Below are 24,671 nucleotides of genomic sequence, written 5' to 3'. Positions count from 1 at the left end.
AATCTGGTTCATTCAAAATAGGAACCAAAACTGTGCCAAAAGTACCTGTTTATTGCTTTTACGCATGCGTCATTTTATGCTACACTCAAAATATTACACTCAAAATGTGCTCCAAAAGATGACACCGCTCCGCTACATTTTCGAATCGAATGAATCGAATTTCGATGTTCATTCGATGTAGCGCACAACGCAAAGGTCGTTCAGCGTGAAGGAGCGAGATGTGATCCTACCAGATCACTTTATGCTCATTCGCCGCTGAACGCCACCAATGGCTGCATTCAGCAGAAAACTGCGATGACTAATCGATTACTTAGCGATGTGTAATCGCTAACGATTCTTCTGAATGGTATACTTTCATGTACATACGAAATAGGTTATGACAACTGTCACATTTTTCAAAATGATTTGCAAATACGTGAAAGACACCCCAAGAACAGAAATAAAAATTATTATGAAATGGTAATTTATAAATAACCCCATTTAATTCATACATAGTTTCAAATTCTTGAATTTCTTACGACATAGGTAAACCTAATAGGTACATACGAATAATCCAACAAAGCAGCTCAGATATTTATCAGCGTGATTTATATGCTTTCCACCCTTCCTTGCCTTCAATTCATGTTTTTTTTAAGATACATAACTTAAAATATACGTGGTAGACACACGTCATACGTCAATCTTATTTCAATTTGCTAAGTAATCATATTTCAAAACCGATGTTTAAAATGGCGACCGATAAGTCATCGAATGATAACTAATCGACAATTTATGTGGCATTCAGCAGAAAATCACTAAGCGATTAGTCATCGATTGAGTCTGCTGAATGCACCCATTGCCTAAGACCCGTTTGCAAATGGGTTAAAAAAACCCAAATTTACAATATGGGCGCGTTCACCAGATGCAAACGTTGGCAATCAGTTTGCGCTTTATGGTTCTGAACGACTTGCTAACGTCAAACATGTTTGGAAAGCGGTCGCCATTTTTGCAAACATAAGATATTTAAGTTGAACTTTGCAAACGTGTTGAAATATGGCGGGAATTTAAATTGTATATATTGTAAAATATATTGATAAGGGTTTTATATATAAAATAAAGGCTACTGAAGACATTCTGCTACGTTATTATCTATTAAATAAATTTTCTTTTTTCCTTTAATAAAAAAAATAAATTCAAAAACGTATTTATTGAGAAAATTTATTTTAGGTTACGTTCAAACCAAGCAAGCAAAATGTCAAATTTTAACCTAAACAACCAACCGTTCAGTTCGCTGTCAACAAGTTTAGAATCAAAGCGCAAACATTTGTGAATGTGTTTGCATCTGGTGAACGCAGTCAATTTCAGTACTGATTTCAGTACTAAAAATATTGGTTAGTTGCGCGAGTCGATTTAGTATGAAAAATGTCAGTTTGTGCCAAGTTTGTGTTTGCAACTATCCGAATTGTAATCAGCATATAGGCATGCGCTCTACTAAATTTACATGAGCTTTACTCAAGGTTCATAGATAGGAGCTTTACTAATTGATGTTGCAAGCCATTAACTTGGCTTTTATTTCTGCTACAGATATATCCACACCTAGTTTGGCTAATTCTGCCTTTATTTCTTCCAAAACTTTAATTCGTGCATTCCTCATTGATCAGTGATTCGATTTGTAAAACTCTATTAATGTTTCAATCTGCCTTTGGCTCCACATGTTGAAAGTTGAAATCACTATTATTATTATGTACCTATAAACAAAACAAAACATGTTTTAATTTTTAGTACTAAATCGGCGCGCGCATCTAATTTGTAGATACAATATTTTACTAGAGTCTGTGGCACGAAAAAAGAAATTTCGCAAGGCTATGATTGGCCACAAATTTTAGGCTTGCGATTGGTCAAGAAGCGACCATGTCAACTTGTCATAACTATAACCTCAGAAATTTAAAAATTTATCAACGGTATAATATACATAAAATATTATTTTAAATTTATAACGGGTTTATGCCTTTATGGTTTATCTTATTATTATACACGTGGAAACCGATATTCGTTCATAAGTTCACATGATTTTTCAGTTCTAGTGAAATTAGAATAATTGGCTTCTCTCCTAAATATATTTTCTGTTAGAATGGATTCAAAGGACCTATTTACAAATTACCTATTTATGAATAAGCCAAATTTGGATCAGAAATATTATGTGCTAAACTTTATTGCAGTTTCTTTTATGTGTTTGACCAGCTTAAAAATTCATCAATTTGAACACCTAAAAACATTGTATGATCAGTTACTTCAAGGTTCATATTGTTTAGTTCAACAGTTTGTGGTTTTTCATGAATGTATATATTAGTGCGGCATTAGGCAAACTAGACACTACAAATAAGTTTAAAGGTGATGTAAATGATGCATATAGAGCTTTTTGAACTCTGTCTCCTATCATATTGATACAACATGTTCTTTAATATCAAAACGCATAACTAATAATACCAACAGAAATTGGATCAATACTGAAATTCTTCAGCTTAGTAAAAAGCTAAAAGATTTATTTTGACTAACAAATGTTAGTGGTAATCCAGATTTAATGTTTAACTATAAAATACAAAAGGCCAACTTTATCCGTAAGGTAAAGGATACAAAACAAGTCTCCTATCAAAGTTATTTCTATAGTGCTATGTATTAAGAGTATGTATAAGTCAAAAATGAAATTTTTTTATTAGGACCTTTCAAAGTCTTTTTTACCACTGATAAAATAACTATTACAAATAAATATCAAAATAAGATGTGTCAAAATAAGATCACATCTTATCGTAGTGACAAAAAAAAAACAAACCACAAAAAAGAATACATTTATTTTAAATATTAACATTAATATTTTTATTTGTAAAATGTATACACTATGTGTTCTTGATAAACATCAAGTATAATATATTTATATTATTTATTAACATAGTATGTAGTTACGGCCAGTGGATAGTTTACAGGCTGGCTTATCTAGGAACCGATTTTTTAAATTTTTACCTCGTTTAAATGCACCTCTTGCGTCAAAGTGACGTTGCCAGTGGTGTACCTAGAATAAGTTGATTAAAATTAAAAAATCAAAATAACAAAAATAAATTTTACAAAATTTATCAAAATGGAAAATATAGAAAGAAGTTTTTTTGAATAAAATGGATTACGGTCTTAATATGGTTTAGTTTCTTATTTTATTTTTCAACACTCACGAAATTTTTGACAAGCATTGACTTTTTGAGATTTTTTGACTTTAGACATTTATCAAATCCGTACGACACTGCAATTTTACAGTATTACAATATAAAAATTAAAGTGTAAACTATTCAGTGAACGTAACTGTACATTAGCTGTAATGAGTAGGTAAAATAAGAAGTAAAAAATTGTAATATAATAACCATGTTTCACTAATTAACAATATCTAATATCTCTAATACATTTACTTTTGATTGAGACTGGCTGAATGACTATAGTCCAAGCAAAAAAAATATCAAAATGGTGACGAAATATGATTAATAAATTAGTAATTAACTATTTTACTTTCTACTTTGGTAATACCTTATTAATTATACAGGGTGTCCCGAAAAGATTGGTCATAAATTATACCACATATTCTGGGGTCAAAAATAGTTCGATTGAACCTAACTTACCTTAGTACAAATGTGCTCATAAAAAAAGTTACAGCCCTTGTAAAGTTACAAAATGAAAATTGATTTTTTTTAATATGTCGAAAACTATTAGAGATTATTTATTGAAAACGGACATGTATTATTCTTGTGGCAGGAAGATCTTAAAACAAAATTATAGTGAAGTTTGTCCACCCCATAAAAATGTTACGGGGTTTTGTTCCATTAAACCCCCCCAAACTTTTGTGTATGTTCCGATTAATTCATTTTTGTGATACCATTAGATAAACACAACGTTTTAAAAACTTTTTTGCCTCTTAGTATTTTTTCGATAATCCAGTTTTTATCGAGATGCGGCTTTTTTTTAATATATTTACATAAAAATTTTATGGGGGTTTTGTTCCTTTAAAGCCCCCAAACGTTTGTGTACGTTCCAATTAAACTATTATTGTGGTACCATTAGTTAAACACAGTGTTTTTAAAACTTTTTTGCCTCTTAGTCTTTTTTGGCAAGTCACCTTTTATCGAGATGTGGCTTCTTTTTCAAAATACACCTAAAAATGCAAATTATAAATAAATTTTCAGATTATTAACAGGTCTCTTTAATCGTACTTAACCATATACAAATATGTGGTGGATTCAACAAATATTCAAAATATGTCGATAATAAACACTGGCTTATCGAAAAAGTACTAAGAAGCAAAAAAGTTTTAAAAACATTGTGTTTAACTAATGATATGGGGATTAATACTAAATATATAAAGACTAATAATGGGGATTAAAAGAACGAAACCCCCATAAAATATTTATGGGATGCATAAATTTCACTTTAATTTTTTTATAAGATGTTGCTGCTATAAGAATACCACATGTCCATTTTCAATAAAAAATCTCTAAAAGTTTTCGATATACGAAAAAAAATCAATTTTCATTTTGTAACTTCAAAGGGCTGTAACTTTTTTTTGTGTGCACTATTGTATATAGATAAGTGAGGTTCAATCAACTTATGATGTACATATATATCTCCAGTTCTGTCTCACATCATCAACCTATCTGTCAAGGATGGCAAGTTTCCAAGTGATATTAAAACGGGAGTAGTTAGTCCAATTTTCAAAAAGGGGGATCCATGTTTGGTTGATAATTACAGGCCAATCACTGTAACAAGTGTACTCTCTAAGATTATCAAAAAGTGTATTTACAATAAAATGTTAAGTTTTCTGAACAAACATTATATCTTAAATAAATGCCAGCATGGGTTTCTTCCTAACAAATCTACAGAAAGTGCTTCTATTTCATTATTTAATTATATCCACGCTGCTTTGGATCGAAAAAGATATGTGGGTGCACTCATTTTTGACTTAACTAAGGCTTTTGACTCAATTGACATTGACATTATACTGCATAAATTAGAAGCCCTTGGTTTTCGGGCCATTTCTTGAACTGGTTAAGGTCATACTTACAATATCGTAAATTCCTAGTAAAAATCGATAAGAAGTCATCTGTTTTTAATCTTGATCAAGGTGTACCACAGGGCTCCGTATTAGGACCCTTAATATTTCTTTTATATGTCAATAATTTGATAAATTTTATATGTGGAAATGCAGATAGATTATTAAGGAAGCCGACCCCGCATAGGGATAAGGCAAAGAGAATGATGAATGATAAATTTGATAAATTTTTTAACTGCAGATCATACAGTTCTCTATGCAGATGATTCAACAATTATTGTAGTTGACTCGTCAACTGAAGTCGGAACCCTTATCCAAAATGAACTTGGTAGCACAGGAATTTACAACCTGGTGTAAAAGGAACTCTTTAATGGTATATGATGCAAAGAAAACTATTTGTATGCAGTGCTACTCGTGCAGTTAGCCATCCCATGATTATAAGATCACAGTTAGTTCTGAGGAAATACCTTTTAGTGATACATTATTTCTTGGTAGCATTCTAGAAAGTAATATGACAAGGGATGAAAACGTTACTAAAGTCTGCAAAAAAATGAATAAGGGTTAGTATGCGATCCTTCAGTTGAAAACTCTATTTAATACCAATCAATTGATAAGTGTGTACTATGCATTGGTTTACTCATATAATATATGAGTCATATTATAGCCTATAATGTTGTCTTGTAGGGAAACTCTTCTAGAGTTTTTGTAACTAAAAAGAGAATTATTAGATTGATATTTAATATCTATCGATAATAGACAATCATGTCGTAAATATTTTATTGATCACAGACTGACTTTCCATGCTTTATACATTTATAAGTGCATTATTCATGTTAAAACTATATTTCAAAATTTTACTCTCAACTCTGACTATCATGATTACCCGACAAGGCACGGGAGGATGATAAGCGTATGTAAACATTCCACAACTCTTTTTGAAACTAGTCCTGATTTTACAGGATCTAAATTTTACAATTGTTTGCCACTTGATATGAGAAATGAAAATAATATTCAAAAATAAATTAAAATCATGCTTGATAGAATTATGTGTTTACAACCTAAATGATTACTTTGACTTAATAAAAGACTAAAAGGAATGAGGACCGACGGGTTCAGAGACACTCTATATTGCATATCTTTTTTTATTAATTTATAGTTTGTTGATTATGTTTTATATAACTGTCCTGTATGACTTGTTGATTATGTTCTATGTAACTACATATATGGCTTGTCCTATACTGCAGTGCTTAGAGAAAACACTGTATCTGCAAAAATTAAATTTTTACTTCTTTCTAACCCAAATGTGCATATATGTCTTATTTGCTTACTAAAAATGACGTAAGTTAAACCAAAACACATTAAACACACCGCATCTTATGCCGTATCTTGTGTAAATGTATACGAATACTTTAACAAAAATTGATTTTACTCATGTGATGTCTGCAGATACGGTGTTTTCGCTAAGCACACTATCATCTAAATGAATTAATAAAGATATTCTATTCTATAAACAGTGTTACATTTGCCAAATTTATTATGTGGGAACCAATCTTTAGTTTTCGTAAACAAATCTTTAAAATTTTCTATTGCTTTCTAGTTACGTTTCTTTATGAGTGTTTCCATGTTTTCTGTATCTGGTCTTATAGCATCTTCAAAGTATTTTAATTGTTGGACCTGGTGGTTTGTTAAATTTGAGTTTGATCACCAGTCTGACTTAATTTTCAAGTATATCAGGTTTTTTTTCTGTTTTGTTAGGGGTTTAGTGAACGAGTTCCTAGAGTTGATCATCTTTATATAGATCCCTGCTTCTCTATTTGTTCTCAGTATTCCTGTGTATTCTCCAATAGATATACTCTTTCATTCTCTACTCATTCTATATAATATTTCAAAATATACTTGAGATGTACTTTTTGTAAAATAAAATAAATTTGTTTTTAGATAAGTATGTGCTTTTATTTCATAAAATTTATACATAAAATAATATTTTTAACTATGGAAAATAGTGCTCTAATACACATATAATCTACAAGCTACAGAAAACCCCTGGTCATATTATATTATTTTAATATGTTATTAGTTGGAAATTATAATATTTATTCAAAACATGAGAACAGCTAGTACTGCCACGATTATTGTAATTCTGTATGTATGAAATACAGTAATAGCTGCCAAATATACAAAATGAAGGATGTACTGCAACAAATCTACATGAAGCTTTTAATTTAATAAAGTTTATGTAGTGGAAGATAGCTGTCAAACCTGACAAACCTTAATTCGTTTGGTTCAAGAAAAGAATAAACATGTTGGAAGAACAACCTGTCCTTAATCTTTAACTCATAGAGTGGAAAAATAGCTACGCATCACTCTAGATCTAGACAAAGTGTGTGTATGTGTGTGCGGAACACTAAGAATTTGACTGAATATTACATTTGGCATTTTTCCAATTAAAAGAGATACATCAGATAGTAGTCATGTCTTGAAAAAATTGTGTCTTCTATGATAATAATTGAATCCTATGCTGGAACAATGTTTGCGTAACCACAATAGTTGTATTTTGGTTTTCCAGGAACAAAGTTCTATATGTGCAAAATAATGTACTGCCGAGCATTGGGAATATTAAGACTTTACTTGATGCATCCTAAAATCTATCATGTTATCCTCATAAAGTTGCTTTTTTCAAATCATTACTACTTGCATGTTTTTCAAAAGTTGTAGACAAAATCTGATTTGGCATTTACAACATTGTTCCTGCATAGGAAAAAAATTTGAAATTGAACTAATTTGGTAACACTTATTATATTCAATGTTTTGTCTTACTATATTATACAAGAGGAAATATCTGCATCTAATAATAACAATAAAGGTCTGCATTTTTTGTTCAAATTCAAACAATACACAAAATATAACATGATATAATATAATCATATACCGTCGGCCTCAGTGCCAAATCTTGTACATATGTGCATGTTGTGAGATTTTTCAGGAAATGAAAAAAACTCTTATATATTTTTTATCTTTATCAGAATTAATATCATTTTGCCGAAATGTGTTAAAAAGTACTATACTCTTTAAATTTAGAAATAATATTAAGAAGATTATATCAGTATTATGTGTTGTAATTATAAATAAAAAAATAGTGGATTTTGTCAATAATGTACATATGAGGTTTGGCTCTGACAATGACGATATACCTCTATGCACAAAATACTAAAAAAAATGCTGAAGATCAGTTGGTACCGATTTCAAGAAATCAGCACCTAGACTTTTCATCTTAAGCAAGAGAAAAAAAGCACAAATTGAGCATTTTTAGATTAATACATCAATAAAAGTAGCAACATTAAATCTTCAAATTAACAAGGGTCTACACAACATACCTGTATATTTGGCTAAATATCGTTACATAATTTGTAGCATCATCCCATAAGCACAATGTAAATATGAATGCAAAGATTGCATTTATCTCAAAACTTTGTTTTTTGCAGTTAGGCCACTGTTGCTCTGTGTCCCTTATGTCAGTTCTATAAACAGTGATGAGTGCGCTAATAAATTAAGTTGTGAGATAAAAAGAAATAAAACTAGTGTAGGTGGGAAATTTAGCGATACAAACCTATACATTTATATTATATTTATTGTTTTCCACCTTTAGATGTATTGGACGAGTTTGGCAACTGCCACTGTGACAGTTTTAGTTGAAATACTCATCTGATACGTCTAAAGGTGGGAAACAATAAGTAAAATGTAAACTTATAAGTTTTTATCGCTAAATCTACCACCTCCACTAGTTTCATTTCTGTTTATCTCACAACTTAATATTTTCCACCTTTGCGTTATTTTGCCGGTTATTAGGGCGCTCATCACTGTATAACTTTTTTAAAAAGATATGTTGGTAGTGAGTTTTTGATAATTTTGTGGAACAGACAAGCAGCATGTAGAAATCTTCTCTTTTCCACGCTCAACCATTTTACATGTTTTAAATTTGTGACAAATAGGCTGGTGTCTTTTGAACCCCCCGAATTCTTCCTCTGTCATCTGATCGAATACAATGTCCATATGGGCCATTCCACGAATATACGTCTGTTCTAGACCATCGCGACAACGAATATTTTAGTGTGCAACATAAGAAGTACGAAACTAAATTGCAAATTACATTCTTCTTTATTGGAATAATTTTTACAGCCATTTACTTTCGTACTTCTTATGTTGCACACTAAAATATTCGTTGTCGCGATGGTCTAGAGCAGACGCGCAGACGTGGAATGGCCCATACACAACATCACCATAGTTAAATTTTGATAGGACTAAACTTTCGCACAGTTTACTTTGTATGACTGACAGCAGCGATTATGATTGTTGGATGCAGCAAAATTGTTCTTAAACATCGCCAACTTTTGATGAACTATCTTCTCATATTCAGTGATATTTTATTCATTGTGTTTCTAAAAATAGTATATCTGATTAGAAAATTAACATTTCTGTAGCAATTTCTGTATTTCAAGCAATTATTTTTTAATGTGACAGGCTTTATAGATTCTTTATACCTCTAAAATATGTCATTGCTTACCAGTAAAATGTTATCTATCTATGCCCTCAGTTTCATTTATTTTGCTTTCAGACATGCAGCTCTTGGATTCTCAAGATTTTACATCTCATTTTACATTTTCTCTTTAAATATGTTACATCTTTCTAAAGCATATATTTCTTTAGGAAATTATAAATCATTATAATTACATAATATTATTATTATTCTTCTATATTTTGTTTATTTTTATTGGATATTGCACAGACATTAAAACAACAAACAACGGTCAACTAAAATTTAAATTCTAGGTTATATCTTATGCAGAGTTGCCAACGACCGAACGTCGTTTTCTACTAGATTTAGGTATAAAATCTACTAAATTCTACTAGATGGAGGATAAAATCTACCAAAAATTCTACTAAATTATTTGCTCACAAAATGACACTTGACAGCCAAAAAAGAAGAAGAAATGACAGATGACAGCCCAAAAACAGAAGAAGAAATGACAGATGACAGCTAAAAAAGAAGAAGAAATGACAGATGACAGGTTATTATATGTTAAAAACAACAAAAACCATGTTTATTTAAAATATAATAATTTTTATATTTACATAAACCACATAATTGAAACCTCTAAAAAATAATTAAAAAAATGTTAAACACTTATTCTATAGAAAAGTATATCCTCTCTAGGAGAAAGTGGTGAAAACAAGAGAAACGAGTTGATTTAACTAATACCATTGATTAAGAACTACCCTTTTTTTTAAATTCTAATACATTTTGTACATTTAATTTTTTTAACGTCACTTTCTTGTGCTTAACACAGTTTACTATCAAAAATTTTACTTCAAAATTAAGTTACTTTAACGTTTTGAATTGTAAACTGATTTTAATATAAAATTATAGCTTATTTCCAGTAAAAATAATGCATTAGAGTTCATTTCTAACTCTCAATAAACCCCTACTGATAAAATGTTGCAAGTCTGCAAGCATTGGCAATTTCATCTGATTGCACATATCACAAAAATATCCTCTCTAAGAAGAAATATGTAGGTAAAAATAAGTTGTATTTAACTGAAAGGATAAGTAGTTATTAAAATGAAATAAAGTGTCTCTATTTATTATAATATGGGTAACATATTCATAAATACAAACAAGGAAATAATAATATTATATGTGTTGTATCCCATAAGTCATTTTGAGGGAGAATGTGACTTACACCGTTTGACTTCTGAGGCATCCATATGTAAACATGTAAAAGACAACTATAAGTTCTAGGCAAAAAAATATCAAATCGTATTATACGAAGGGAATATTCAGATCATTGTGAGATTACTGACATACCAGGGTGCTCCAGTAATTGGTCTAAGGACTTTTGATTGAAATCTCTGTATGGTTGTGATGTGTGTTAATTTAGCACAATCCCAGAGATGGATACCATACATCCTAATTGATCTCAACATGGCTTTGTATAGTAGTAATTTGATATTTAATGACAATTTGGATATCCTACCAAGGAGCCAGTACATTTGTCTGAACTTGAGATCCAACTGCCTGCATTTCATTTAGAGGTGTTTGTTCCATGTTATCCTTTGGTTGATATGCAATCTAAGGTATTTAAGATGCAATGTAAACTAATTTGAATGCACAAATATCATTCTTGAGACGAGACATTGTGGAAAAGTTTAGAATTTGTTAAAATGCTGGATTCAAAAGTAGGAGTTTAATACAACAGATATATAACATAAATGGTATTAACAATATAAACAGGTTAATACAATAAAACAAAGGTTTAAGTATTTATTTTTTAAATTTTAATACTTTATGCATTGGAATCTATAAAGTTTTGAACTAAGACCAAAAGTATGACACTTTCAGTTGCATGCCATCAGCATTTGTTTATTTAAATGTGCTATAAAAAAACACCATAAATCCAATTCCTTTACTTATTATTTTTTGTCCTTTAAAACAATTTGTTTATTCATACATTTTTGCTAGCTGTGGAAGTTCTTTTAACGGAATGTGATATAACATACTTTAAATGATACTTCAAATCAAACACCAATATCATGTACCTATGTATTTATAAATTTATTAACAAACTGCAGTCCAAGAAAAATAATATATTATCAACATTAGCCATTTACAGTAAAACCTCCGTTAACCAAAATAATTGGGGGTAGGCTGTTTTGGATAACAAGAATTTCAGTTAAAAATGACATTGTTTTTGTACTCTTCTTTTATCAAATTACATAGTATTGGAGAGATATAGCTACAAAACATCATTGTCAAAGGGAAACACAAAAGAAAATAGAAGAATTCTTTAAAAAACACTCTAAACATGTTCATTTTCCTTGGTTTTATTGCTTTTTGATTAATTTCCTTTATATTGACAAAATTATTGAAACTGTCAGCCATTTCGGTTGAACGATGTTTTGGTTAAAAAGGTTTCGGTTAACGGAGGTTTTACTGTATTTGCCTTAAATGGCAACATTTTAAAACAAACAAACACACATTACACAAAAAGTTGCACTAGACTTTCTCCTGGTTAAAAATGTATAAAGGTACTGCCACAGTTTGTTCGAATTAATAACCGCAGGCTCAGTTGCCAATATTTCAATGTTTTCTCTAAACAACTGCAATATTTGTAAAGCTGCTATTATTGGAACAAAAGGTATGTTGCATTGCATCTCATTTCACATATTAATACGAAAAATCTCTTTAAAATCTCTTTAAACCTTCTTTCAATAACAATTGAAGCAATTTATGATTGATTAAAAAGCACTTCAACTGCTGTCGAAGATTCTGCTATGGTGTCATTAATAGGTAGTTGAGAACTGGATATTCCCTAACAATACATTGTCCATAAATTCCCCATTTTATGTGCCCATAATCCATAATATGCAAAAGTATTTGACAACTCCTAAAATAGAGTATTTTTTCTAAATGCACTTCCATAATATTGTAGGATGAGTATTATGGGTTATATTGCTCTTTAAATGACAAAATACTAATTAAATTCAACGTTTTACTCTTTTTCATGATCTTTTTACTTTTTATATATATTACAGGCATAGAGATTACAGGTAACAAAAATAGAATTTTAGCACATTTTAGAGGTTATTTTTATAATTTTTTACAAAAATAAAAATATTTAATGTCATTGTCATTTGTCAAAATAAAAGATTCCTTTCTTACAACCAAAACCTACTAAAATCTACTATATTTTCTACCAGATTCTAAAATCTACTAGATTTAAAATTTTCCCACTAAATCACAAGAAATTCTACTACAGTCGAACCCGCTTATTAGAGTACCGGTTATAGGAATATCCCGGTTTATGTAATATAAATTCGAGGTCCCAAAACGTTTCCATTTACCCTTTAATAAATTTATCCGTTTATTGTAATATGGTTTAGTAACCTAATACCGCTTTTTCGAATAAATGTTTCAAGTCAACAAATAACTTTTTATGTACAATTTCCTAGAAATTTTAAATTTGCCTGATCTAATGGTTTGTCGTTTTGTATATTATTACGGTTTCTCAGGTACCTACCTAATAAACACTTTATTACTGTATTATGATGAGTAAACGCTTCTCTCCCACAGAAAATTCAATCGTATGCCGACAAGGTCATAAAATAATTTCATTTGTCTACAAATTTCTATAGGTACATTGCCACACACTTGGATGTTTTTAGAAACAGCATTTTTCTATAAGATTATTTATTACCAATAGTTGATTGTTTGTTTGGGGGTCTTTTCTAAAACCCAATTCCAATTTATTAGGTCTGGATCCCGCGTATGAAAAAAAGTTGATTAATAGCAAGCTGAAAATTTGTTAATAGGTTAAGGGTGTCTAGTCGGATAAACTTTGATGTATGGGAACACTGGAACAGGGGCAGTTTTAATTGTAGAACAGGTTAAAAATTTGGAATGGTCAGACCACGAAAACGGCACATTTATTTTGTCCGACAGAACAGACTTAAACTCTCCGAACAGAGATTAAACTCTCATGCAAAACTCAGACTGCTATTTATCACCTGTCATAATTCCTGTCATTTGACATGTTCTACATGTTCCACTCATTAAAACGCCCATTTGGTGATAAATAGCAGTCTGATTTTTGCATGAGAGTTCAATCTCTGTTCGGAGAGTTTAAGTCTGTTCTGTAGGAAAAATACATGTGCCGTTTTTGTGGTCTGACCGTTCCAAATTTTTAACCTGTTCCACAATTAAAACTTCCCCTGTTCCAGTGTTCCCATATATCAAAGTTTGTCCGACTAGACACCCTTAAGCTATTAACAAATTTTCAGCTTTCTATTAATCAACTTTTTTCATACGCGGGATCCTTATATATTGTCTAATCGTTTCGTAATGATTTTTGTAAATAAATTATAAATTTTTATTGATATAAATAGACCTAAAACCATATGCATATACATATTGACATAGTATGTACTATTATAACGTATATTTGGTAGGTACATTTATTTCACCATCCGCCAATGATCGGTTATTAGAATATCCCGCTTATAAGAATATTTTTGCTTGGCACGAAGGCTATTCTAATAAGCGGGTTCGACTGTAGATCTAGTAGAAAATCTACTAAATTGGCAACCCTGGCCCTGGATTCCGTTCACTGTAGATATCTACATGTCGCTTTCTATTGGTGTCAATTTTCGTAAAAATATTTGAATTTTAGCTTTAATTGAATTATTTTCTAGTTTTGCTAGGTTATACTCTAATTGATGCTGAAGTGAGACAGGGCCGGTTGTTCGAACGCTAATCAACATTGATCACTATCAAATACTTAATTACTGTCACAAGTGTCAATGTCAACTTTGGTTGGGTTGCCGAAAACATAATTATTGATGACAATTATGAAATTAGTTAATCAATTATGTTAATAATTGTTATGTTAATTGACTAACTAATCTCATAATTATAATTAACTATGTTTTCAGCAACCCAACCAAAGTTGACATTGACAGTTCTGACAGTAATTAAATATTTGATAGTGATCAATGTTGATTAGCGTTCGAACAACCGGCCCAACAACAATTAGTAAAACAAGAAAATATTTGAATTAAAACTAAAAATTCAAATATATTGACATTAATAGAAAGCGATATGCGCAGTGTGAATATATTTTAATTTTTAGTTTTAATTCAAATATTTTCTTGTTTTACTAAGTCTCACTTCAGCATCAATTAGAGTATAACCTAGCAAAACTAGAAAATAATTCAATTAAAGCTAAAATTCAAATATTTTTACGAAAATTGACATCGATAGAAAGCGACATGTAGATATCTACAGTGCACGGAATCCAGGCCCTGATCTTATGATCACAGTCAGCTTTCTAACCAATCGCAAGCCGGGATTTTGTGGCCAATCATAGCCTTGCGAAATTTCTTTTTGTTTGGTGCTACAGATTCTAGTCAATATTTTTAGTACTAATTTCAATTTCAGTACTAAATTTAGCATAGTGGCAAGCGGACCTAAGAACCGTGGGTGAGAATAGGCCTTTATTTATCAATCGGAACTCGTCAACAGTGAATTGTTCGGAATTCGGAACTTACTCTAGGAAGCACATGTTTATTTTTATAGTTTGATTGACGGCCACCTTTCCCGTTTGAGCGCTCTTTTTGTGAAGTGGTCTCGGTATATGATAGCCAAAATGGTAGGTGTATAAAAATCTGAAAATAAACGAAAACATCCAAAGTTATTTCACAAATATGGTTACAATCTTTAGTAAAATAATATACGGTGAAAGCTATTTTCTCCATATTTTTATCCTTTTAATAGAACTTTATAGTCTTTGATTTTTTTGTGGCTTATAGGATGACAGTTTAGTAAATTGTGAATGTGAAGTGGATGTCACAAAGAAAAATCTTAAATGAAGTTTAACTTTTACACAGATGAAATACAAATATGAATTTGTGAAATACTTTTTGTTTTTATAAATTTTAGATACAACATACTTCTACTGCATGGATTGGATAATATCTAATTTTATTATATTTTAGACGGAAGGTACAGCTACTATTCGAACCAGAAAGTTCATGACCAACAGACTTTTGGCTAGAAAACAAATGGTTGTTGATGTTTTACATCCTGGTCAACCATCAGTTAAGAAAACTGAAATAAGGGAAAAGTTAGCCAAAATTTATAAAGTAAGTTTTAAATTTGTGTTTACATTGCTAGTCCATATTGTATATATCATTTCATCAGTATAGTATAATGATTTTAGGTACTCCCAGATGTAGTATTCGTCTTTGGCTTTAGGACAAACTTCGGAGGTGGTAAATCCACTGGATTTGCTTTAATTTATGATACATTAGATTTCGCCAAAAAATTCGAACCTAAACATAGGTTAGCAAGGCATGGTCTCTATGAGAAGAAACAACAAACAAGAAAACAACGTAAAGAACGTAAAAACAGAATGAAGAAAGTTAGGGGCACCAAAAAAAGTAAAGTTGGTGCTTCTGCTAAAAAGGTGAGGATAGATTTTTTTATAATTAATTATAGTCTGGCCTGATTATCCGAGAATAGACCATTTTTGGGAAAAGTTATTTACCAGCAATTTTATTGCTGGAATCAAATTATAAGATCGTATATATTAATAATATAGGTATGCAAAGTCCTCAGATAGTGTGCTACTTTTTTTATAAACAAAATGGCGCCTGGAAATCGTGCTTTCTTCAATTATTGCTCTATACCTCCGAAGATTTTAATTTTACACCAAAAACACTCAAATAAAAATTCACTGTGATTAAATTCTGCATAGAAACGTGTTTTTCCCGATCTGCTCGGATGAAAGTTTTTCTCGGAAAATGCGGGTTTTCCCAACAAAATCTCTAATTTTCAAATAAAGTTTTAGATAAGTAATTATCTACCAATAATTAAATAATTTGGTGACTTAAAAGCCTTCTTGGATTAGATTATAGTTCCAGAAGATGATGAAAATTAAACGAATATTTTAGCAACAATTCAATTGTTAATTAATAATTTACGGTTGCAATAATAACCAAAATAATTATGATACACTGATCAAACTTTAAAATCATAAAGATGAGATGCCTATTTAATATTTTGTCGACAAAATATAAATTTTTTATTTTTTTGCATAATCTTTAAATGTTAAAAAACAAATTAACGTTTCTCAGAAAGTTTTTATTATATTGTAATTTTAAAAAATAGCTAAAATGCGCATTTCAAATATCTTGAAAATAAATGCTTTAAAACTTTTTTGCAACCATTTGCAAAAAAGTTATGAAACAGCAAAGTAAACATACAATTACTACGGTGTTTATAATTTTTTTTAATTCTTTCAAAGCGTAGAAGTGAGTTTAAAGTACAAGCTAATTATTTACAAAAAATACCGATTATCAGTTTAATGGTTATATTTGAATTAAAGATTATAAATATATTTTTTGTAATTTACACGCGCGAAAGTAGAATCATACAGTACTGTAGCTAAAATTTTCACTCGGAGCGACGACCGGCCGTGCGAGACATACACTTTTATAAATAATGTATGCTGCTTGTCAGTCGCTTTGAGTGAACATTTTAGCTCCGACTCTGTATCAGGCCTACTTTTGCGCTAAAAATTACAAAAAAAGTATTTTTAATCTTTGATTAAAATATAACCTTTGCACTAATTTTTGACATTCTTTGTGAGTAATTAGATTGTACCATAGACTCACTTTTAAGCTTTGAAACAATTAAAACAAATTATAAACAACGGAAAAATTGTATATTTACTTTGCTGTTTCATAACTTTTTTGCAAATGGTTGGAAAAATTTTTTAAAGCATTCATTTTCAAGACCTATGAAATACGCATTTTAAGTATTTTATAAAATTAGAATATAATAACAATTTCTGAGAAATGTTAATTTTTTTATAACAATTCTTTTTAAACATTTAAAGATTATGCAAAAAAATGAAAAATTTATATTTTGTCGACAAAATATTAAATAGTCATCACACCTTTACAATCTTTCTAAGTTTGATCAATGTCTCATGATTATTTTGGTTGTTATTGCGACTGTAAATTGTTAATTAAAAATTGAATTGTTGCTAAAATATTTGTTTCATTTTCACCGGCTTCTGAATTTATAATCTATACCAAGAAAGCTTTTATTTCACCAAGCTATATAATTATTGATAAATAATTACTGGCCCAAAAAATATATTTGAAAATTCGAGATTTTGTTGGGAAAACCCACATTTTTCGAGGAAAATTTTCATCGGAGCAAATCGGAAAAAACATGCTTCTGTGTAGAATTAAATTGGGGTGAATTTTTATTTAAGTGTTTTTGGTGTAAAGTTCTAATCTTCGGAGTTATAGAACAATAATTGAAAAAAATAAGATTTGTCGGCGCCATTTTGTTTATAAAAAAAGTAGCACACTATCTGCGGACTTTGCATACCTATATTAATAATATATAGGATCTTAGAATTCGATTCCAGCAATAAAATTGCTGGTAAATAACCTTTCTTTGTACTTTACTAATAATACCAACTATTTTTTTTTTTTTTTTCAAAATTTAAAGATTATGCAAAAAAAGGGAAATTTATATTTTGTCGATAAAATATTAAATAAGCATCTCATCTTTATAATCTTTGATAAGTTTGATCAATGTATCATGATTATTTTGGTTATTATTGCGATCGTAAATTGTTAATTAACAATTGAATTGTTGCTAAAATATTCGTTTAATTTTCACCGGCTGCTGGAATTACAATCTATACCAAGAAAGCTTTGATGTCACTAAGTTATTTAATTATTGATTAATAATTACCTACCTAAAACTTTATTTGAAAATTAGAGTTTTTGTTAGGAAAACCCGCATTTTCCGAGGAAAATTTTCGTCAGAGCAAATCGTGAAAAACATATCTCTATGCAGAATTTAATTGCGGTGAATTTTTATTTGGGTGTTTTTGTGTGTAAAGTTAAAATCTTCGGAGTTATAGAGCAATAATTGAAAAAAATATGATTTGTGGCGCCATTTTGTTTACAAAAAAAAAGTAGCACACTATCTGCGGACTTTGCATACCTATATTATTAATATATAGGGTCTTATAATTCGATTCCAGCAATAAAATTGCTGGTAAATAACTTTTCCATGAATTTTGCTAATTAGCCCAGAGTATTAGTACAGTTGATCATAATAATTGTATACTTGGTTTGCTGATCCTTGGTCCCATTTAGTGTAAATTTAGTAATTATTTTTTTGCTACCTTGGTTAATTTTCACCTGGCAATGCCTGGAAATTATTATCCAATCAAACATATCGACTCTTTTATTATTTTTGTGTACAGATATATCAAACTTCATCCTATTTAAGATTCACATGAACGTATGTCCGCCTGCTTTAGTTCTGATTTGCATATGAATATCTACATGTAACGTCCAACCCCCGATAGGTCTACACAAAAATAAATAAAATAAAACAAAATGTAGTTACGTTTGTGTGATCCTAAGCCCCCGTATAGTAACTTGTAAGTAAGTCAGATGCTGTTCCAACAAAATGGCTCCTAGCAGAGTTCCATCATCTTCGATACACAGTGAAAGAAATATTATCTATCCGAAAATCATACATGTTTTGTGATAGGTGAAACAGTTGAACATGGAAATGTATCAAATTCTAGAGGGTGATCAATAACGGCATGGTATATGTTATGTTTGTTCTTGTGGGCTTATTGTTAGAATGATAGAATTGATGACCAGCTTCTTATTTATTGTTTATTGAACAGAAACTCATATTACATCAAACCTCTCTGTCAATTGTCCATCTCCGTTGCCATCTTCACTTCACACCATGTCACTAACACTACATAACATGCCCCTTTTTTTTAACAAAAAAAAAACTAAACTACTCATACAAATTAAATATACTTGCAATATTACATTGCCCCATTAATATTCTGAAAATGAAAACCTTTTTGGCATATTTACTATTCGACCACTCCTGGTACAAAATTGATTATTTACATTTTGTCTGGGTGTCCTATCTACGTTAACATTTGAATTGTTATAACTTTGAATTGAAATTGGTGTATTGTTGTTCATATTTGGAGCCTCATGCAAAGTGGAACTAGCCACTGTACTATTTTCATGCTTAACAAACACTTCACTATTATGTCTACTAATTGTACTGGCAGACTTTAATATGTGTTGTCTGTTCCTATGATAATGTACACCTTCAGGTGTTCTCATAACATATGATCTTGGAAAAGGATCTACAGTAGAACCCCGCAAATCCGAACTTTCGGCAAATCCGAACCAACGGAAAGTGAAAAATATTTTAAAAATTCAAAATAAAAATTTAAAAACATGTTTATTATGTGAGAAAATAATTACGTAAGATGCTAGCTACAGTATTAAACACTGCAACACTAATGGGTGAATAAAAGCATCGAGTTAGACTAAACACAATCAATAAAGGAATGTGCATAATACACATTTCCCATGGTAATACTATGAACGAAAACATTGAAAAAGATAAGAAACATAGTGTAATCAATATCCAGATTACAAATTAAATGAATCATTTACATGGCCGAATTCCCATGTCCCGTGACGAAACAAAACTACTGGCGTTAGCGATTTAATATTTCAGTAATCTAAATATTTTTCAGCTTTAGAATATTGGAGGCATAAACGTGCGGATAAAGTTTCATAAAGGGATTGGTGGCAGTCCAAATCTTTTAAAAATCATCTTCGTTAGCTTCTTAGGCTAACTTTCGGATAATCCGAACAGGCTGTCCCCCCAATTAGTTCGGATTTGCGGGGTTCTACAGTATTTCTATCACAGTAGCAGGTAACCACGGTGATAATGGAACCTTTTTATAAAATACATTTTCTCCAACAAACAGCTTTGGTAGGTTTCTCGCTGACCGACGCGATATTCTTTTACTTTCCTTTCTTTTTCCTTCATCAATTTGTTATATTCATCTCTATTGATTGTTTTTGGTATGAGTATATTTTCACTAACTGATAATTTCATTCTTAAATTACGTCACCAGTGGCGTGCTGGGACTTTTCAAGCGGCCCATTGATTTTATAGAAAAGCAGCCTCCCATTCTCATTTTGTCTTCTATTATCAGAATTTTTTATTTGTTATTTATTGTTCTGAAGCTATTTCTTTGGGGTATTTTTGTAATTACCTATTCTAATTGGAAATAAGCCACAATTTAACTTGATAAAATAATTTTATTGACGTTTCGACTTCCAATTCAGACGTCATTGTCAAAATACAAAATATTAATAAAATTTAATCTGACTCATTCATATCAGCAATTCAGACATATAGGTATTATACATTTTAAAGTAAAAGACTTTAAAATGGTATTGCCAATATTTATGAGTTGCGTTCCTGGGATGACTTTATTGAAAAATATTTCATTCGATTACATGAGATCACCCGTGTTGAGCTGACCCCCCCCCCCCCACTTGCAAAAATTAAAAACAAATAGCCCTGATTTATGAGATATTTATGAGCTTTCATATTCCGCAAATTAAAAATTTTGAGCTCGTTCCACTGAGCAAGTATTTAATTTTTAGTTAAAATATTTAAAAATAGGAATATTGAATCGATTTTTGTGGCAGAATTACGAGCTATTTATGAGCTCTTGAAATGATATAGTTTTGATTTTTGAGCTCATCCCCTTCACCCCCAAACAACCCTTTAATTGATTTAACTAAGAGAAAACTTAAAATATATAGTATTGCAGATATAATTCCTATAGCTTGTATATTCTAAGAATAAACTATTAAATCACGTGAGTTTCGATTATTAAGCTACAACCCCTTCGCAAGAAAACCAACCCATCTTCCCGGCTTAAGAGAGAGTTGTACTTAAAATGCATTAAATTAATTATTTGGTGACTACATATCATTTAATAATTTATGAGCTCCCAAATTACGCGCATTTAGATCAGTAAATAGCAATTTATTTTGTATAGTGCAGTCACTGAAGGTAAAAATCAACGATTACCTTCAATTTCGGTGAACCTTCATCAATTTTCACGAAAATTGGTCAGTGGTTAGGGGATACCTCAAGAAACGAAAGGTGACATGGTACCACCTTGCGCCTTTACCCTGAGGGTGGATACCGCCCTTTCTCGTGGGTGAAAATGATTTTATAAAAAATAACTGCACAAATCAATAAAAGGACAAATTATAAGCAAAATTTGTTATATAGAGTTATTAAAATAAGTCAATACTTTTTAAATTATTAAAGATCAAAGATTTTAATTATTCGTGAAAAAAATTCATGTTTTGAAGTGGTTTTTTGCAAATCACTGAAAAACTGTAAATTTTTACAAAAATGTTAATAGTAGTTTAATTCATATAGCTTATATTCTAAGAATAAACTCTTAAATCACGCGCATTTCGATTATTGAGCTACAACCACTTCGCAAGAAAACCATCCCATATTCCCGGCTTAAGAGAGAGTTGTACTTAAAATAATTTAAATTAATTATTTGGTGACTACATATCGTTTAATAATTTATGAGCTCGCAAAATATACGCATCTCAATTATTGAATTGCAATTTTCTTTCTATAGTGGTCACTGAAGATAAAAATCAACTATGACTTTCGATTTCGTGATTCATTTTCACGACAATTCGTGAGTGGACGGAGGATACTGTAATGTATGCCTCTTTAGGATTGTGGGACAACATAACAAAGCTATTTACGATAGGTTTTATTAAGCTTTATAAAGATATGTAAATTAACATTAACATTGTTACTCTTGTTCACATGGAGTCCCTAACCTAAGTGTGTTGTCAATGTCTGGTTGTCATGTCACAGCTGTCACTTGTGGTTCCGTTTACCAAGTGCAACGTTGCCAAGTATATGCGTACATGACAACCATACATAACACGTCCCCTTTAATAAAAACAAAATAAACTAAAAATACTTCACATAATATATCATAGGTACATAGATAACAATACTTAATTCACAAATATATCAATAGGTGAATCTATCAGGAGGGCGAATGACTCTACCACTTCTGGATGTTTTCAAACCAGGTGAAGTACTGTATGATGTAGAAGGTACATTAATGTCATTGATGGGTGATGTTCTATTAGATGTTGAAGGTACATCAATATCTTTGATAGTCTTATTTGTTTGACAGTCTCTTGTATCATCGGGTACATCTAGACAAAGAACTGTTCTCGTATTTCCCATACTTGTCCTTCCAGTAGTCACAATATCATTTTCATGACTAGCCTTCACATATGCTTGCTCACAATTTGCATAAGCATGTTGCTGTGCTTCTGACCGTACAGGTCTAAGATAGTGTCTATTACGTCTATAATCAGTATCATTTACTTTAACGACATAATCCCTTGATCCTTTCTTTGCCACAACCACTCCAGGGTTCCATTTCCTTTTCTTTTCTTGAAGTAAAATTTGTTTTCCAGATTTTAATTCTGGTAACCTATTTGTTCCTTTGTCATAATAGTGTTTTTATTTTCTTTGATTTTCTCGCAATTGTGTAAAATATCTTTTATTAGAATGTCTGGGCTTTAGAAATTCCATACTGACTGGTAAGTTGGTTCTGAAATTTCTTCCAGTTAGCAACACGCAAGGAGTAGGTAAATTTTGTTTTGGAGTTGTATTATAATCTAATACAGCTAGAAATGGATCTTTCTTAGTTTGTACAGATTTTAAAAACAAGTTTTTTATTGTTTGTATTGTTCTTTCCATCATGCCATTGCTATGAGGATATTGTGGACTTGATGTTGTTACTTCAATATTATACATACGGACAAAATTTAAAAATTCATGAGAACTGAATGGAGGACCATTATCAGAAAATATTTCACAAGGCAGTCCATTAATAGCAAACATATTTTTTAATTGTGTTACAACACTGCTAGCCGTTTTGTTCATTAGTTTGTTAACAATTGCAAACTTCGAAAAATAATCAACCACAACTAAAAAGTCTTGTGAGGCTGCTGTCATAAAATCAATACCAATTTTTTGCCAAGGTATTTCAGGTACATCATGTGATTTTAATGGCTCCCTACTGTTGCTCTTATAGCTCATTTGACAAGTCAGACAGTTCAGAACAATGTTTTCTATATCCTTCATCAATCCCGGATAATAAATTGCTTCTTGAGCCTTCTTCTTACATGATACTACACCCTGATGAGACTGATGTATAACATCAAGAAATTCACCTTCAATTCTTCAGGAATAATTAACCTTTTTTTATAAAACAATACAGAGCTTTTATGCTGAGGCCACCCATTTAAAACATAATATTTAACTTTTTGTAAAGATGGGTCAGTATCAATTGCATCTTGTAATCTTTTTTCATTTTCTTTTGATGTTGCCACAATAGAATACACTTTCAAATTATTTTCATCATCTATAAAATTAGTATTTATCGTTTTGTTCAAAGCATCTCTACTTAAATTGTCAGGAACTTTGAGATTCTTACCAGGAACATATTTGAGTGAAAATTTATATCTCATTAATTGCATTGCCAGTCTTTGGATCCTAGGTGACATTTCATCTAAAGGTTTTTTTAACAAACCTAACAGAGGTGTGTGATCTGTCTCTATTTCAAAATCTATGCCATAAAGATAGAATGAAAATCTTTCACATCCATACACTATACAAAGAAGCTCCTTTTCAATGTGGTTATATCTTCTTTGGGTTGGAGTTAATGACACTGATGCAAATTCAATTGGAAACCCATATTGCGAGACCATGGCCCCCAAACCATATGGGCTGGCATCAACAGAGAGTATGGTCTTTTTGTCAGGGTTAAAATAACGCAAAGTAGTGGCTGATGCCACAAGATTCTTTAATTTATCAAAACATGCCTGTTCATTATGTCCCCAATGCCACTCATTTTTGCTAGAAAGTAAACATCTTAGAGGACTAGTGTGTTCTGACAGGTTTGGTATAAATTTTGCAAGATATACTATGGTACCCAAAAAACGTAATTTTTTTCGATTACTTGGTGGTGTCATTTTTGTAATAGCTTCTGTTTTATCATGATCAGGTGAAATGCCAATATTACTAATCTGATCACCTAAAAATTTTACTTTT

General features: G+C 30.6%; 1 protein-coding gene and 1 long non-coding RNA gene across 2 annotated transcripts in view; one reads left to right on the top strand and one right to left on the bottom strand.

The window, feature by feature from the left end:
• Positions 1–2,812: 2,812 nt before the first annotated feature.
• Positions 2,813–10,294, bottom strand: LOC126878953 (uncharacterized). The gene is made up of 2 exons (XR_007695901.1): positions 9,624–10,294; positions 2,813–9,498 (listed from the first exon to the last, which is right to left on the bottom strand). It is a non-coding gene; the product is annotated as an uncharacterized LOC126878953 (long non-coding RNA).
• Positions 10,295–14,970: 4,676 nt separating this feature from the next.
• LOC126878950 (40S ribosomal protein S24) overlaps positions 14,971–24,671 on the top strand; it is a 28,172-nt gene continuing 18,471 nt past the window's right edge. Inside the window, exons 1-3 of the mRNA XM_050641825.1 lie at positions 14,971–15,264; positions 15,611–15,757; positions 15,835–16,080. Of these exons, the coding sequence (XP_050497782.1) occupies positions 15,250–15,264; positions 15,611–15,757; positions 15,835–16,080 (408 nt within the window). The 5' untranslated portion in view covers positions 14,971–15,249. The remainder of the gene's footprint in view (positions 15,265–15,610; positions 15,758–15,834; positions 16,081–24,671) is intronic.

The sequence above is a fragment of the Diabrotica virgifera genome, chromosome 1 (assembly GCF_917563875.1).
Source record: "Diabrotica virgifera virgifera chromosome 1, PGI_DIABVI_V3a".
In the NCBI taxonomy this organism is placed as follows: Eukaryota; Metazoa; Arthropoda; class Insecta; order Coleoptera; family Chrysomelidae; genus Diabrotica; species Diabrotica virgifera.
This window is presented reverse-complemented; position numbering and strand designations above follow the sequence as displayed.